General features: G+C 33.5%; 1 protein-coding gene across 2 annotated transcripts; it reads left to right on the top strand.

The window, feature by feature from the left end:
- The first annotated feature begins 1751 nt into the window (after positions 1 to 1751).
- On the top strand, positions 1752 to 14223 carry LOC117917421 (ethylene-responsive transcription factor-like protein At4g13040). Of its 2 annotated transcripts, none has more exons than XM_034833692.1 (7): positions 1752 to 2060; positions 3699 to 3754; positions 4116 to 4246; positions 7091 to 7160; positions 11192 to 11372; positions 13503 to 13624; positions 13717 to 14223. In XM_034833692.1, the coding sequence occupies exons 2-7, from the start codon at positions 3712 to 3714 to the stop codon at positions 13851 to 13853; spliced, it is 684 nt and encodes a 227-aa protein (XP_034689583.1). In that variant the 5' UTR covers positions 1752 to 2060; positions 3699 to 3711; the 3' UTR covers positions 13854 to 14223. The 2 variants fall into 2 exon arrangements, with proteins under 2 accessions (XP_034689583.1, XP_034689582.1); XM_034833691.1 differs by having other exon boundaries at positions 1755 to 2060; positions 7091 to 7175.
- Positions 14224 to 16210: the final 1987 nt, after the last annotated feature.

The raw sequence follows: 16210 nt of genomic DNA, 5'->3' as shown, positions 1-16210 counted from the left end.
AAAAATATCGCGGAACTCTCTCTTATTTTCCTTGTGTCTGCAAATAAGAGGAGAATTAGGGCAATTTTCTTGTGGACCTCACATGGAGTAGCTAGGGTTGCCTGCATTATTGTGACAACCTCTCACATATTGACTCAATAATAATGTGGAAATTGAGGGAGATGTTGACAAGTCCATTAGGTCTTTAATTTCCACATCAAACAAAAATAAAGGGTGACTCATAGTCAAATAAATTTTCTATTATTCAACAATAAAAATATGTATTTTATTCCCAATCTTAGATGGGTCCATCCCTAAATAAAACCTATCTTTAAGTAAATTTCAAAATTACAATATGAAAAATCATAATGAAGTAATTTTTAAAATATTGTTTTAGTTACTATAAATTAGACAAATTTGTCTCATAAGAAGATATATTTTCTTCCTAAAATTAGAAAATTTAATCAAAAATTAATTTTTGGTGCACAATTTTTACTCTAATAACATTATGATACTATAACAAAAAATTTACAATTACTCTTTTTTTTTTTTTAATTTTTTTATTAGATTTTGAAGACTATTGGTAAGGATGGTTGAACTAATGAATTGTAGTTGGGATGCCTAATTGGGTATTTAAAAAGAAAAATCCATGTTGACTGCCTCAAGTTTAGGGCAAGTGGCACATTCCCCAATCAAAATTTGTAAATTTTTGTTCCCTAAACCCTACATAAATATCACACATTAACCAATAATTAAACCCTTCTAAATATCAGGGTAGAAGAGTAATTTCAACTCTAAAAAAAATGTTTATGACTATTATCTTTTCGACACATTTACGACATAGAGCCTGTTTGCAACATCATTTAAAAATAGTTTTTAAAAATTTTTAATATTGTTTTACTGTTGTTTTTTTGAAAATAATTTTTAAAAATAAAGTGAAATAAAAAATAATTTTTCAATAATAAGGATCCGTTTGACCATATTTTTTAAAACTTGTTTTTAAAAATTGTTTTTTATTCTTTAATTTAAAAGCAGTTTCTAAAAACAAGTTTAAAAAAACATGATCAAACAGACTTATATTTTCTTTTTATTTTAAAAAAATTGATGAAAATAACTCTGACTTATTTTCTAAAGATTGTTCTCCATTTCATTTTATTTCTAAAAATTATTTCCAAAAAACAATGATTAAACAATATCAAAAAAATTTAAAAACAATCTTTTGTTTTTATAAATAGAAAATTGTTTTTAAATCACATGATCAAACAAGTAATTATTTTCACCAATTTTTAAAAACAAAAGAAAAATATGGGTCTATTTGGATATATTTTTTAAGACTTTTTTTTTTAAGTTAAATAATAAAAAATAATTTTTAAAAACAAGTTTAGGAGAATTTGGTCCAACCAGCTTAATATTTATTTAATTTTTCAAAATTTGACAAAATCATTCTATAAGTTTTTCATAAAAAAATGATTAAAGAGACTGATTGATATATATATATATATATATATATATATATATATATATATATATATATTTAGAATGCTCGAAAAAATAACATTATTTTAGTAAGTGATGTTTATTAAATAATATTATTGGGAGACTTTTGTAGCATGACTTGGTGATAGATAAGTGAAGGGCAAAAAGGTAAATTGAAGGGGGCCATAAAAAACCTAGGACGTGTTTGTCCTAGATGCGATATAAGAAGGGCGTAATTGGAAATGAAGAAGCTAAAGTACATAGTAGCGCATACGTTGCCTTTCTCAATTCAACCCTTCTCTCTCGCTTTGTTTTTTTGTTAATTCTCTCTCTACCATTACCACCACCACCACCTTCCTCTCTCTCTCTCCAAACAGGACATAATGAGATGATGAGAAATAACAACAAAAGGTGGTAGATGCATGAGCAACAATCTCTCTTTCTCTCTCTCTACAGCCTCACAACACCACCACCTTCCCTTTTTTCTTCACTACCCCTTCAGATTTCACCCCAACTCCCTCTGATTCTCCTCGGTTTCTACGCTCCCACAACCACCGTCACCGTCACCACCATCACCACCACCACCCTTGTCTCTCCCCTCTCAGGTACCCACCTACTCCTCTCACTTCAAAATGGTTGCCTTCTGCTTCTCTCTTTTCCCCTCTCTGATGCTCTTCTTGCTGTCCAATTGGTGGCTTGTAGTGGGACTCATAAAAAAGGCATTTTGCTTTCATGGGTTTGATGTTGTGCTTGTTTGGCTATGTGGGTTTCTCTTGATTTTTGTGTTGTGACTTTGTATTTGGAGTTCGGTCTTGTGGTTGGGCTTGTTTTTCTTTGTTTTTGGCTCTCCGTTTTTGTGAAAGGTGGTAGGTTGGTGGGGTTGACTTGTTTTTCAAGGACTGAGATTGGAAAATTCTTCGCAAGCAAGGCTTTGGGTGTTTGTGTTACTGTCTTTGAGTTCCAATTCCAGTTGGCAGGATGAGTGAATTGGGGTTAGTTTATGCAATTCGTGAATGGGGTGTTTGGCTCCCAGAAAATGCAGAAATTTTTATGGGGTTTAAGGTTTTGTCACCCTGCTCCCCAACCCACGAATGCTCTGTAATTTTCAAGAATTTTGAATACAGATTTGCCCGAAAGGGAGAGGATATAATCGTTTTATGGAAGCTTTTGGGTGTTTGTACTAGTTTTTTTGTCTTCTTATTCCCATATGGGACTGGTTTATATAATATTGGTATCAATGCCTTTTATTCTTCTGGCCCTTTTGCTAAATGGCATACTGAATCCGAACTGCTCATGTCTTTCGACACAGCTTTAAAGGGAAACTACTGTTAGGCTTCTAGCTATGTTTTCTGATATGGCTTGAGTTTGGTATGCATTGCTGCTTTTCTTTGTCATGAAAATCCCTGAATGCTCGTGAATGTTAGTATACCTCTTGTTTGTTTTGGCGAATTGAGATGCTCCGGGTGGTAGGAATTGGAGTTAAATATGCTTTGTTCAGTGATGAGCAGCACAGGGTTTTCATTAACCTGATGAGCTGCAATATCTTTATAAACAGTACTTCAGAAATCTACAGCTCATATTGCTATAACGGTTTTGAAAATGACCTACATGATTTCTTATTCGGGAACAGTTTTTGGTGTATGATCATAATTTGCCTCCACCAACCTTATCTGCATGATGCTATACCTGATTGGGTTTTCCATCACTGCCTAACTTCACTTTTGATGCACAATTCTCCTAATTGCCCGTATGTTCTGCTAAATCAAGGAAGTTATCTCTTCTGGATGTATGGCTTCGCCGTCAATATGTAGTTCTCTCATTGACCCACATTTTTATCTAAATCAAGGAATTTATCTCACCCAATCATCCATCTACTGAAACAAAGTAAATGCGTTTTTAATGCCGGTATCTGGTGATCTAGTAATGCAATTAAAGTCACAAGGGTACCACGTCTTTTTTATTTGATAGACAATCATGTCTTTCCTCATTCTCCCTTTGTTTATCCTCGAAAGATAATTTTGTTTACTTATCCACTGGTGTTATTTCTGTAATTATCTAGCATGGTTCTGTTCTTTATTTTCTTTTTTACATTTTTAAGTATTAAAATGGTAATATTTCATTGCACGATAGTTTTAAGAGTTGTTCCTGTGCTTCATATGAATCTTGCTTTCGCATGCCTTTCTGTTGTAATTGTTTATTCCTTAAGGCCATCAACTTAACCATTGTGCATTCTTATTACGAAGGTTGGGGTGAACCATGGTGAGCTTAAGGAGGCGCAAAAACCTGGGACTTTGTGCTGGTACACATACTATGAATTTTAGTTTTTGCGACATGATGAAGTGCTTTTTGAATTGTCCCCTTAATGAGTGGTTAAACTCTCTTAATATTAGAAATAATAAGATTCATGGGAAATATTGTTTATGGGTTTACCCAGCATGGGCATAAGAAGCTGGCATTCTCAGCCTGTTTCCTGGAAATGGCTTCTTAGAAAGAACAAAGAAGTGATTTTCTGTCATCTTGTAGATTGTTATCAAAAAGCATGTGTACTGTTGCTGATGCAAAGAACAGGAGAAGTTGGGGGTTTTGCCATTCAAGAGTCTATTTTATTAATTTTATTGTGTTTGTCAACTGTGCTTAACATATCAAAGGGGTCTTTGTAGGACGCGCTTCTTTTCTAGCTCCACTTCCTAAGTTTTCTGAGAATGGTAATGCTCCTGTCAATCATGTCCAACCGGCAAGACCATTCAGTGTGCATCCTGTGCCTTCTGATGATGCTAAACAACCAATAGTGGTAAGTACGGATTCTTATAGTTCTATTCCTGTTCATTTTATTACATCCTCTCCGATCTTTCCTGCTAATCTATCTTGCATTTTGTTAACATGCGTCACATATGTTAACATCATTAAGGTTTTTACATAAATCTGTTCATTGTGTGCCATCAAATGATACTTTTAGTCGATTGTAAGCTACTGAGGGAACATTTAGATGTCCCATGGAAAGTGAATTGGTCGTATTGTGGTAAGGGAGAACAGCTTGTACTTTTCCATTGAATAATGCTTTGTAGGGAGTTTTCATTCCCATCTAAAGATATTTAGTACCATAGGCTTGCCCGCTCTTTGCATATAACCTCAAAAATAACATCTGCACTTGGATGGCTGGTTTAGATAAAATCTTGTAGCAGATAATCAAGTTTCAGGAGTATTATCATTTTTAATTTAGGCCTAATGCGAAAAAAAATAATATAACTTGAAAACTGTAACCTTCATATTATTACCACACCTCGACATTAACTGGCTTGTACAAGGAATGGTGATTAATCTTCTCTGAATGCATGGAATGTAATCATTATAATTTGATTTTGTGCTTGTTCAATGAATGCATTGGAGTTCCATGTTATCTCATTATTTATTTTTTTGGAGTTATCTCTTGGAAGCTTTACCAGCACTTGATTTGCTCATTTTTACTAGATTTGAGATTCTTCTAATCTACATATGCATGTCAGTTACCTAATTTTAAAACTTTTCCTTGCTCTTTGCTTGATTGCATCTTATCTCTCGGAATATGGGTTTGTCATTACTAAAATTTGTGAAGTTGGACTGGATTGGAGTGGTGATTGAGATGTGGAAGTTGTGAAGCTGTGTGGCTTTATTAATTTCTCCCCCATTATTCTTCCATTATTTTATTTTAGCTAAATTTTCCCTTTTATCTTGTGGGGTTGGGTGGGCAGAATTTGAAACTAACACATCAATGAGAGACTGTATAAGCTTATTGGATTTCTGTAGCACCATCTCATTTGTTTTGTCATTATCCAAGATCTCATTTAAAAGGTCTCAGGATTAAAAGGGGTGGATAGCCAATCTGCCAATACAGAATTGAATTAAGTAAATTTCAGTTGAATTTGAAGAGAATTTTAGAGAACATCAGTAGGAGTGGAGGATTACCAAAATACAGAGGGCTATTCAGAAGAACCGTAAAAACAAGAGCTGATATTTGCAAAACCTTCACTGGAGCCTTATTTGTTTGATGTAGTAAGGGGAGTGCATAGGTCAACAGCATTTCTTCCTGTCGCCTATGATCAAGATTCATTTTTTATGGGAAGGCCCTGAAGAAAATTGGTATATTTTTATGAATCTGCATACATGTATTAGGGTGTTTCCTCAGCAATCCAAAAGGAAAGAAATTGGGCACTTGGACTTTTCACTTGTCCGTACTGAATACTAATAGAAATTAAGACTTTTATTTAGGGTATGATGTACAATATTTTAATCCTGTCAGATAATGTTCTGATTTCCCTTGAAAACGAATTTTCTTTGTTGTTGTTGCGTAGCATTTTTTATGCAATCTCGCGTAGGGGAGGGAGTTGTTTTTTGTTTTTTTTTCTTCTTGTCTTTGCCTTTTGGTGCGTTTGTAGGTACTTTGGCACTTCCTTGCTTGGCTCTATTAATTATACCCTTGCTTGCCTTGAAAAAAAAAAAAGAAAAAGAAAAAACCAAAAAATAATTGCACTTAGGATGCAATCTTTATTTATTTATTTATTTATTCAAAGTCTAAAATGTGCATTATTTTATGTTCTGCGTTGCTTCATATTTGTGTTTGTGTGGGCATCCCATCTATGCATAAGCATGAATAGATGCATGATTAAGTAATTTATGATTAGCATCTGTGATTGTTGAGGTAGTTTGTTCATGGTGTATCACGCACTTTCTTTTATTGAAGGTAGGAGAGGTAAATCTCCATCCTGAAAAGAGGTTGGGTGTCTCCATTCTGTGAAAGATTCTCTTCTTATTTGAACACTCACACATGGTCATGCACTCACACACACAAAGAATTGTATTTATAGTTTCTATGTGTAGTCCCTCATTTCTAAGGTGAATGAGGTTCAGGTTAACTTGATGAAAAAATAGGAGAGTATCCAACTGTAATAATTATAGTTTCTTTTCTAGATTTCCTTATACTTGATGGGCTTTTATAAGTTCAATCTGAATTTTCCAAGGTAGGAAAGTCATCAATGCATGTCATGAGAGTGCAATTCAAAATATGATGAATCTTTGGGTGCTGGCCTTTGGCAAGTCTAGTTCGAAGTGGGTTGGACATTGTTGGCCAGAAAGAAGGCTGATTATATAGACATGGCTTTTGATAGGCTAGAATGACAGATCAGCATTGAGTCTCCAATCCTAAAAATTTCGGATGCAATTGATCATAACCAATGGTTAAACAACCATATACTATATTATCTGGTTTTATCAATTGGATAAAACGACAAAGAGTCCTATTGCACTATTCCTTCTCTCTCTCTCTCTCTCTCTCTCTCTCTCTATATATATATATAATGTATGTATGTGTATATTCTCCTTGGCCATTGCTGTAAAAAACTGAGGCGCATTAAATTAATTGTTTCTTTAATGCAATGGTAGCCAGTCCTATTGCACTATTCCTGCTCTCTCTCTCTCTCTCTCTATATATATATATATATATATATAATGTATGTATGTTTATATTCTCCTTGGCCATTGCTGTAAAAAACTGAGGCGCATTAAATTAATTGTTTCTTTAATGCAATGGTAGCCAGTGAGATGCATGTGAACCATCTTATAATTTACACTTACATTTATATTAGTCAATGTTGTCTCCCAGGTAAATTCCGCGAAAGTAGGTCCTGGATCCTCGAATGTATCTGGTTCTAGCTCATCAAAAGAGCAGCATAGTAAGCCATTTTCAGGTTTGTCTTCCTATAGAATTGTTTTTATTACATTTAAACCATTTTGACCTTGTGTACTCAAAATTATCTATCAATAACCTCTATTATGACCTATGACATCTTTCCTCTGATTTTGTTTTCACTTACTTCTTTGTAACTGTCACATTGAAGAAGAAAAAAGAACTGTGGATGTCTATGCATACACACAAAAACTGTTTTTATTTAGTCTTTACAGATTGTTGGCGTAATATGATGGAAGCAGAGATTTTAAAAGGCAAAACCTGGGGACAATTAGAGAAAGGGCCACAGTACTACACTTGAATATGCCTGCAAACTTGGGGATCTCATTCTTTGAAATCATCTAACACCCACTAGATTGAAAATGCTGGTTTTACACTTAAAACAGTATTCTGTTATGGAATCATATCAGTCACAATCTTGCAATCCAACAGTGGCCTTTAATTGCTTTTCATGTTTGGACTTTTGGATTGCTTATTATTAGGAGATAGAAATGATATCTTGCAAGACATGCTATGACAATAAGAGAAGAACTTTAGGTATTGAGGATGTTCGAATGCAGATGATATGTTTAATTCAGAGATCATGTTTGTGAATGCTTTACTCAAGAGAAATCAGAAATATGGTCGCCTCAGGTTTATGAATGATGTAAAACCCTTACATTCAATTAATTTTTTGCCTGGTAGTAACATCAATTACTCCTCATCCAAAGTAGTAGCAAATCTGTGACTCTTTTTCAAAACTTATATCTACTGTGTTGGCTGTTTAAGAGAAAAACCGAAGTCTTGATCCAAAAATCCTAGTTTTCTTTTACTTCCTTTGGCTTAAGATACCAACTATTCCTTGATTAAGCTTGGTCTTCGGAAAACCAATTGCTAAAGAGCAAGGACTAATCACTGCCTCGGGAAGTTAATTGGTTTGAACTGGAGCATAGTTCTTAGAAAATTTTGATTAAGCTCCAAATTTGTTGAATTAGAATCTAATTGAAAGTAATTGCAACATCTTATCAGCACCTACATAAGGCAGGTGTCAAAGTCAATCATGGATATCAAGTTCACTATTTTGGATGAATTCATGACATGCTTTAACAGTAATAAAAAGATCAAGCACTCTTGCAATTGGTTGATTATTCCAATCCAAAACTTCATTGATTTACAATCTAGTGGTAGCTGATATGGAAGGTCTCCTTAATTGCATAGATCTCATCTCATCATCATAGTTTACAGCAAGTTTAGATGCAGATGCACTCCTGTTTACATGATTGGCCTCTTTAAGCAGTATTCTCTATCCTGGAAACACCTTTCTTTGTCTTTCCTATTTAATTTAATCATCATGTGAGTTTCATACAAGTTGGTGTGCTTCATAGTCTGCATCCTTTTATCATGCAATGTGACCAGATCAAAATTCTGGCTTTAGCAATAGCCATGATAATGGACACTCTGTTTAGATTTCCTCTTCACAAACCATTGTTGAAGTTGGGATTTTACTGAATAGGTTTAGTAGCCTCTGCTTATGAGCATGAACATTTTAGCAATTTACCGTGCGGATCCTTTTCTTATTTGTTTAGAGTTTGTTGCGAAGTTGTCATCAGTTTTTGGTTTGTTTTCTTAGCTTGCTGATTGTATAATGATCATGGATAGATGCTCTTATTTTGCTTCCTTAATACCTTATCCAGAGTTCCAGGAAATCGAGATCCATGATCAGCAACTACCATCTGAACAGGTCCAACCTAGCTATATGTTTGTGTCTGACCTAACATTTTCAAAGGAATTGTGTCAAACCATCAGGCTTTGTTTGGATCTTCCTTTGGGCGGGAACTCAAAATCCCCATACCTCCTTTATTTAATTAATTTTTTTAAGAATTTCAAAATTATCCTCATTTTTAATTAAAAAATCATTTTTAAAATGTAGTTTCCAAACATAAAATTCAATGGCACAACAAAAGTAACGACTTCTACTTCTACTACCTAATGTAGAAGTCAAATGCTATCCCAAACAAGCCTTTCACAAGTTTTCCTAAATGATTCCAAAAGAGCAATCATGGTGTCCTGGAAGGTTCATTAAATATGAAGCACCTTCCCATATAAGCTCAAAAAGGGTTTCCGCAATTTGCAAACATTTTTAAAACCGAAGGCACTTTTATTAGAATCATCCAAACAGATAGAAACTACTAGTGGATCTAAAAATGAGCTTTTGCCTTCTAAAAACTCAATCTAAACAGGGTCTTGGAATTGAAAATCCTTTGTTCCAATGAATCTGAAGATAATCCTGTTATCCCTTCCAAGGTCAAAACATCAGAGAACATCATCATGTATCATCTGAATATGGTGGTTTAGTTTGAGAATGAAACCAAACCAAGAATAGGATTGCCTCTAAGATCATGCATACTGGGTGAAGCAGCTGAAATGAATATCTTACAGGATGAACACATCTCTCAAACGTATTCTAAACAACAAATAGATTAAGCTTCAAGATAAGTGGATGGCATTATGGTTTGTCGTAGAAGCACGTGACACAAATCAAACCTTCCTCTAGGATTTTGATTAATAAGGTTAATCTGTTGTTTCCAGCTGCAATACTTGGAGATTTACTATGCATGAACCCATCAAAAGTTAATATTTTTGTGTGGATGATGCTGATGCAAATGGGAGTAATTATTAGCAAACAAAGTAACATAATAGAATAATGATAAAGAAAAAAAAATGGAACAAGCAAACATGACTCGAGTTTTGTTTATGGGTTGTCAAATTCTATACAGGAATGAAAGAAAGGGGTAAACTGAAAAAGCTTGGAGATAGAAATCAATTAAAGTAAAATTGGTTCTATTTGTAATCAAAGATATCTCATATTCCATATCCCAGGAACCTTTTGTACAGGAAAGAAAGTAAGGCCCTAGTATCACATAAGCATACTCCAATAAAACATGCTTCTAGCAGATACGTTTTCCTAGAAATACAACTTTTATCTTCACTCTCTCTGTATACTCCCAGTGTACTGAGATTGTGCCCATTGTTGCTAGGCACTCTTTAATCTATCCTGTTTGCCTATCCAAAAAAAAAAAAAGAAGAAAGAAAAAAGAAAAAAGAGGATTTTCCTAGGACAGCAAGTAATAGAGAAAGTAAGGTTGTGATTCATAAATAATAAAGAAACAGACTCTAAAAGGAAACTAACGCATAGAATCTTCTAAACAAGCTTCTGGTCTAGACTCTCCCGTATTCTTCCCCATAAGATTTGAAGTATTATAGACCTAAAGGGCATGCAATGGAGCTCAGGTGTAGTGTCCAGTGCTTCTGGATAAGTGTTTGACAGTGGACCATGTGATTAGTAGGCTTTGGTTTATTTCCAGTGGATGTGTGTGGCATAATAAAATAGTAGTGGGTGGACCATCTCTTCCTTTATTGTCAGATGTTATTGGGTTTATAAGCATCAATTAGCATGGAGATGAGCACTATGTTACATGGATGTACCAACACAGCAAAATCTTATAAGCTTAGGAAACTGACATGGTGGGTGATGGTTATTCGTCTTTTGAACTTATCTTATTACAGGATGTTGTCAAGTGAATGAATATGTTGATTCCAAGAGGAAATGAGGTTAGCGCCACAGTATATATGACCAAATTGGCTAAAACTAAACTACAGAAGTTTTTGGATTAACCATATTGACATCAATAGTTAATTGTGAGAATGGAACTTCTCTTTAGATTATAGAAATTAACACTCCTAAGTAAAATGCCTTCTTACCTCACCCTTCTAATTTAACATTCTTATCTTACTGCTACTATCAATCCATGTTGGTTACCTAATGGTGTTTACAAGGCAGATGTACAGGAAAACTTTGAATCCATACCAAGAATTTACACCAAGAATCTCTTTTAACTAATTAATTATGTAGGATTGTTTATTTCTTGTCAGATCATCCAAGAAGCTACACTTTCTTGTGACTTTTTTTTTTTTTTTTTTTTTTTGATGCCTTTGTATATCTTTGTCTGACTAATGTTTTGGGTTTTATATTTGTAGGACAAGAAATTAAACGCAGAAAACGACACCGGAGAAAGCATTTTCAAGACCAGGAACCATGTGTAATGAGAGGTGTCTATTTCAAGAATATGAAATGGCAGGCAGCAATAAAAGTCGACAAGAAACAAATCCACTTAGGAACTGTTGGTTCACAGGAAGAAGCTGCCCATCTGTATGACAGGTATTTATAGTGAATTCCATCTTGCTTCTACCAATAGTTGGTACTTTTGACATACTGTTTGGGTTTTTATTAGCATTGCTAGTCTATGGTTGTTATATTACGATTAATTTCTGCAGAAACTTTGTTCAAAGGGTAAAAGTTCTTAATTGAAAGTTGCAGCTTGCAAAAATGTCTTTTTATTTGTCATGTATAAGCTGATTAAATGGAAGAAATATTCTCTTTTTTTTTTTTTTTTTTCCTTTTGAGTGAAAAGGACACCTTTCCCACTATATGTCTGTATGTGTGTTATTTCTTCTAACCGTCTCATCATTTGTTGTTACAAATATGTTTTGCTTTCTGCACTATAAGAGAAAGGCTTGTAACTGTGGTAAATGATTTGTTTTTTCATCCTGTATTTAACAAAAAAAAATCTAGTCGGGAGCATTTTTGTTGAACATAAGTAGATATTTTGATTGTATTGCAGAACACTGTCTGTAAATTGAACAAAGAAAAGGATGATAAAGGAATGTGCTTGTGTTTTTTGCCTGAAGAGCCATATAGTCTATTTCAGATCACTTTATAAGTTGCATTATAATTAATGCAACAAAAAATTCCCCATTAACATAACTCACAAAAACCTTACCCCTAGAATTGGGATTGACAAGATCTCCTTTTTTCCTATGTGCTTAATCTAGAGATTATCTGATAAGTAATTGGCCATCATGTCCCTTCTCAGTCTCAACTGCACTCTTTCTTTCTTTCTTTCCCTTTTTTTTTTTTTTTTTTTTTCACTTTTTAGCTGTTCTTTTGCCTTTTATTCAACTTGAAACATTTCTTTGTTTACACAGAAAATCCTTGCAATTTATTGGATCATTTACACCAAATTTGTACATGGTTAACTTATTTATAAGAGGCTCTATTTTGTTCAAGAGCTTCCACTAGAAAAGAAAATACCTGAGTGTGCTGGAACTGAACTTCAAGAAAGAATTTGCTAAAAATAGCCCTTAGTTATCAGCTTCAAACTCTGGTTCTACTTGATTTTCAAAGTCTAATTAACTAAAAAAATTCACTGCAGGAATTATCTTAAATCAAGTGGAACTTTAGAATGGAAGAACATGGTAAAATGATGAAGAGGATTTATGAAAATATGTTGTCCAAAATCAATGATAAATGCAAACAAAGCTTTTGTTGACCAGCTTGACTACCTTAGACTTCCCTCACTAGTTGATGTTTGTAACCTTCATCTTTCATCTGATTGGCTTCAAACTATCAATAGCAGTTTGGACTGGTCACTGGATTACAATGATATGTAATATTGGGTTCCGGGTTTTACTTAATGACTTGCACCATCCTAATGGATTTTTTAAGATTGAAATTTAAAGTAGTTTGATGTGTTTGTTAGGCTTTCTTTTTCTTTGATACACATGCAAAAAAATATTAGGAGATTCAAACCATAGGCATGTCCCAAATCCATATCAACCCCTCACAACATAAGATTTCGGGTGTTATGAACCATTTCTCTGGTGTCTTCCCAACAGTATGAGTTGATTCATCAAGTTTAATAAAAAACAAGGATTCACAAACAACTGATATGCCAATTGAACGAGATATAGTACAATACTTTGAAGAACAAAAAGGTGTATTTTTATGTGGATTGTGGATGGTAAAACGCCAAACTGCTAGATTATGCTTCCAAGAATCTTTTTATTATAACATTTTGCTAAGATGAGAATGAAAGTATAGTTACAGTAGACTTACACAACCAAATACCATAGAAAGAGCATCTCTAATCATGCAACCACCATTTGCATGTTTATTTTTGGTGTTTTCCTGAGCCATGGCAATCAACTGCCCACAAAGTAGAAAACCATTTTTCCTAATAGACTAGGGCTTCATGCTATGAGACTTTTGAAATGAATGGAGACGTTTAGAAGATGGGAAATACATAATACAGGATAATAAATCTGATTCAAAATAAAAAACGGCATCACCCATTTATCACATGAGCTCAACAATAGGGTGGGGATAAAGATTTTTGTCAGATGTATATGGACAATAGAAGGGGAAAAAATAGAGCATACCTTAATCTGTCAACTTAAAATGTGTTACAGTCATGTTTAATCTTGTTATTCCTCCTTGGTATATTTGCAGGGCTGCTTTTATGTGCGGGAGAGAGCCCAACTTCGAGCTTCCAGAGGAGGAGAAGGATGAACTTAGGCAGTTCAAATGGGAAGAGTTCTTGGAAATGACCCGTCGTGCAATCACTAACAAAAGTAATCTTTCTGTCTTGTGACTCACTATGAATGTCCTTAAAGAGTTTTGCCCCTAGATCTCTAAATGGAACTGCCTTAAACAAAAATTTCAGAACACAAGAGAAGGCTTGGGGCAGGGTTGCAGAAGCATTCTGAGCCTCCACAGCAGAATAGTGATGTGGAGGGCGATCAAGGCACAAATGGTTTCTCAGCTTCAGAAGATGTAGAGCCAGATACATCAGCCTCTTGAAAGATATGTGGTCTGGAAACAAGGCTAAACTGTCTGGGTTCAAACAGTAAAAAAGTCTTAGCTTCTCAGGCTCTTTGATTTTTTTTTTGGTGTATAAAAGCCCCTATTTAGGGCAAATGATGATGGATTTGATTGTCAGATGGTAAGCAGATCCTTGGTAGTTTTGATCCAAATAAGGAGGTGAGTATAAGACCCAGTCAGAAGCACCATATTTCTCCATTCTATTACTCTCATGCTTCACTTCTTTTAAGGTGAATGCCTGAAGTGATTATTGTACTCCATATCCTTAAAATAGCTTTGTTTCCAAGATCTACAATAACTCTATGGCAAGCTTCTCAGTTTATATGCATCATTGTTTCTGTCCTCTTCACCATTTCTACCACACCACTCTCAGTTTGCTTCTCTGAACAAATACATCAGAATGATTTATGACATTTCTAAAATAGCTTCTATTTATTGAGCTACCAATTTTCCTTAAAGTTTAAGTTTACAAGATTTGGGTTCGGGTTCAATATGCATATAATGTTTTTTAACATCTTCTCTTACATGCATCCATACCTGCATGTGGAGAGCAAACATAGACAAAAAACTGCAAATTGTCCCTTACATGCGACCTTCTACCCACACGGAGAGAGCAAATAAAGACCAAGAACTGCAAATTGTCACTCACATGCAACTTCATATCTACATGTAAAGTTTAAACTTATAGGATTTGGGTTCATGTTTAATATGCATATAATACATTTTAACACCCTCTCTAACATGCAACCCCATACCTGCAAACTATTATTTACCCCTCAAATGCAACCTCCTACCCTCAGGTAGAGAGCAAACACGGACAAAGAACTGCAAATTATCCCTCATGGCCTTCTTCATATCTACGTGTAAAGAGCAAAACATAGACAAAGAACAACAAATTAAGGGAGACTACCAAAAAACTACAAATTAAGAGATATTTTGAATGGGGAAACAAATATGTAAATTACAGAGAAACGGCTTGAACTCAAGATCTCCCGTCAAACCAAGTTCTAATACCATGTTGAATTATTAATTTTTTTAGAAGTTTAAACTCGTCAGATTTGGATTATATCATGCTCCGTATTACTATTTATTATTATTATTATTATTATTATTATTATTATTATTATTATTTTCCAATTCCTATTTCTTCGTATTTAGCGAGTGCTAAGGTGAATGAAAAATAGAGAAAATAAGTTGATCCAAGGACAATTGTTGTGGTAAAGTTCATAATGGCAGAGGAATAATTAGCACAGGGGAGGGCAAGCCAATATGCTTCTATTTCAACTGAGATAATAATGTACCGGTGGAAAGCTTCTTAGTACACTTATATTTCATGGGACAATAGTTAAAATAAAAGCCTAATTTAAAGCATTCTATATCTATATGCAATAATTATAAACTTTACAATGTAGCGTTACATTAAATTAAATTTCACCAAATAATATACTTTCATAAATAATTTTCTTTTCTTATGTAAATGTTTGTCACCATCGGGACTTCAACTTGGAACCACTCACAAACTGGGATTTTGAAAAAAATAAAATAAAAATACAACAATTTAGAAAATTATTTTTATCAATATTTCTTAAATTAGATATTTATTATCTCTGTATTCATATAGTATTTATTTAAGCCTTTTCTATTTCTACTTTTTGAAATAGTTAATAAGATATTAAGGGGTGTTTAGTAAAACTTAATACTTATTACTTAATGACATAAGTTGACTTTAAATTACGTTATACTTAAGTTGTTAATTTAAAATTTATTACTTAATTTTTACTTTAAGTATTGAAGTTGTTTTGATAAAATTGACTTAAAATATATTTTAAATCATCAAAATGATATATTTATCCTCATAAATTATAATTAAGGCAAAAGAGGTTGTGTAATAATAGAGGTATTGGAAAAACAAAGAAAATTATGAAAGTAATTAGGCTATGTTTGGTTCCCGGAAAGTACAAAGGAAAGAAAAAAAATGCTAAGGAAAATGATTTTCTCATGTTTGGTTGTCCTATGAAAAATATCAAAGAAAATCAAATATAATTAAAACTAATTAAAAACTTATGTATTTTTAAATTATTTAATCTTTATATTGATGAGTTAAAATAAATAAAATGAGTTTGAAGTAATAAAAAAAATAATTTATCAACTTTTAATCTATTTTTTTTATTTTCCTTCACTTTTTCTTTCCTTTTACTTTTCCTTTGTATTTTCTTTCCCTCGCATTTTCCCTCAAATTTTCCGGGAACCAAACATAGCTTAGGGAAAATGGGGTTAAAAATATAAAATAAATATATGAATTTAAGAATAAATTAAGTGGTTTTACTCATCACTTG

Source organism: Vitis riparia, chromosome 7, assembly GCF_004353265.1.
Source record: "Vitis riparia cultivar Riparia Gloire de Montpellier isolate 1030 chromosome 7, EGFV_Vit.rip_1.0, whole genome shotgun sequence".
Lineage (NCBI taxonomy): Eukaryota > Viridiplantae > Streptophyta > Magnoliopsida > Vitales > Vitaceae > Vitis > Vitis riparia.
The sequence above is the reverse complement of the archived record's forward strand: the minus strand, read 5'-3'. Positions and strand labels throughout refer to the sequence as shown.

What these genes read in the sequence shown, in the direction of transcription:
- LOC117917421 (XM_034833691.1), top strand. Translation starts at nt 3,712, where the DNA reads ATGGTGAGCTTAAGGAGGCGCAAAAACCTGGGACTTTGTGCTG. An exon ending in ATGCTAAACAACCAATAGTG is followed by an intron (nt 4,247 to 7,090) that starts GTAAGTACGGAT and finishes GTTGTCTCCCAG; the next exon opens with GTAAATTCCGCGAAAGTAGG. An exon ending in GCATAGTAAGCCATTTTCAG is followed by an intron (nt 7,176 to 11,191) that starts GTTTGTCTTCCT and finishes TTATATTTGTAG; the next exon opens with GACAAGAAATTAAACGCAGA.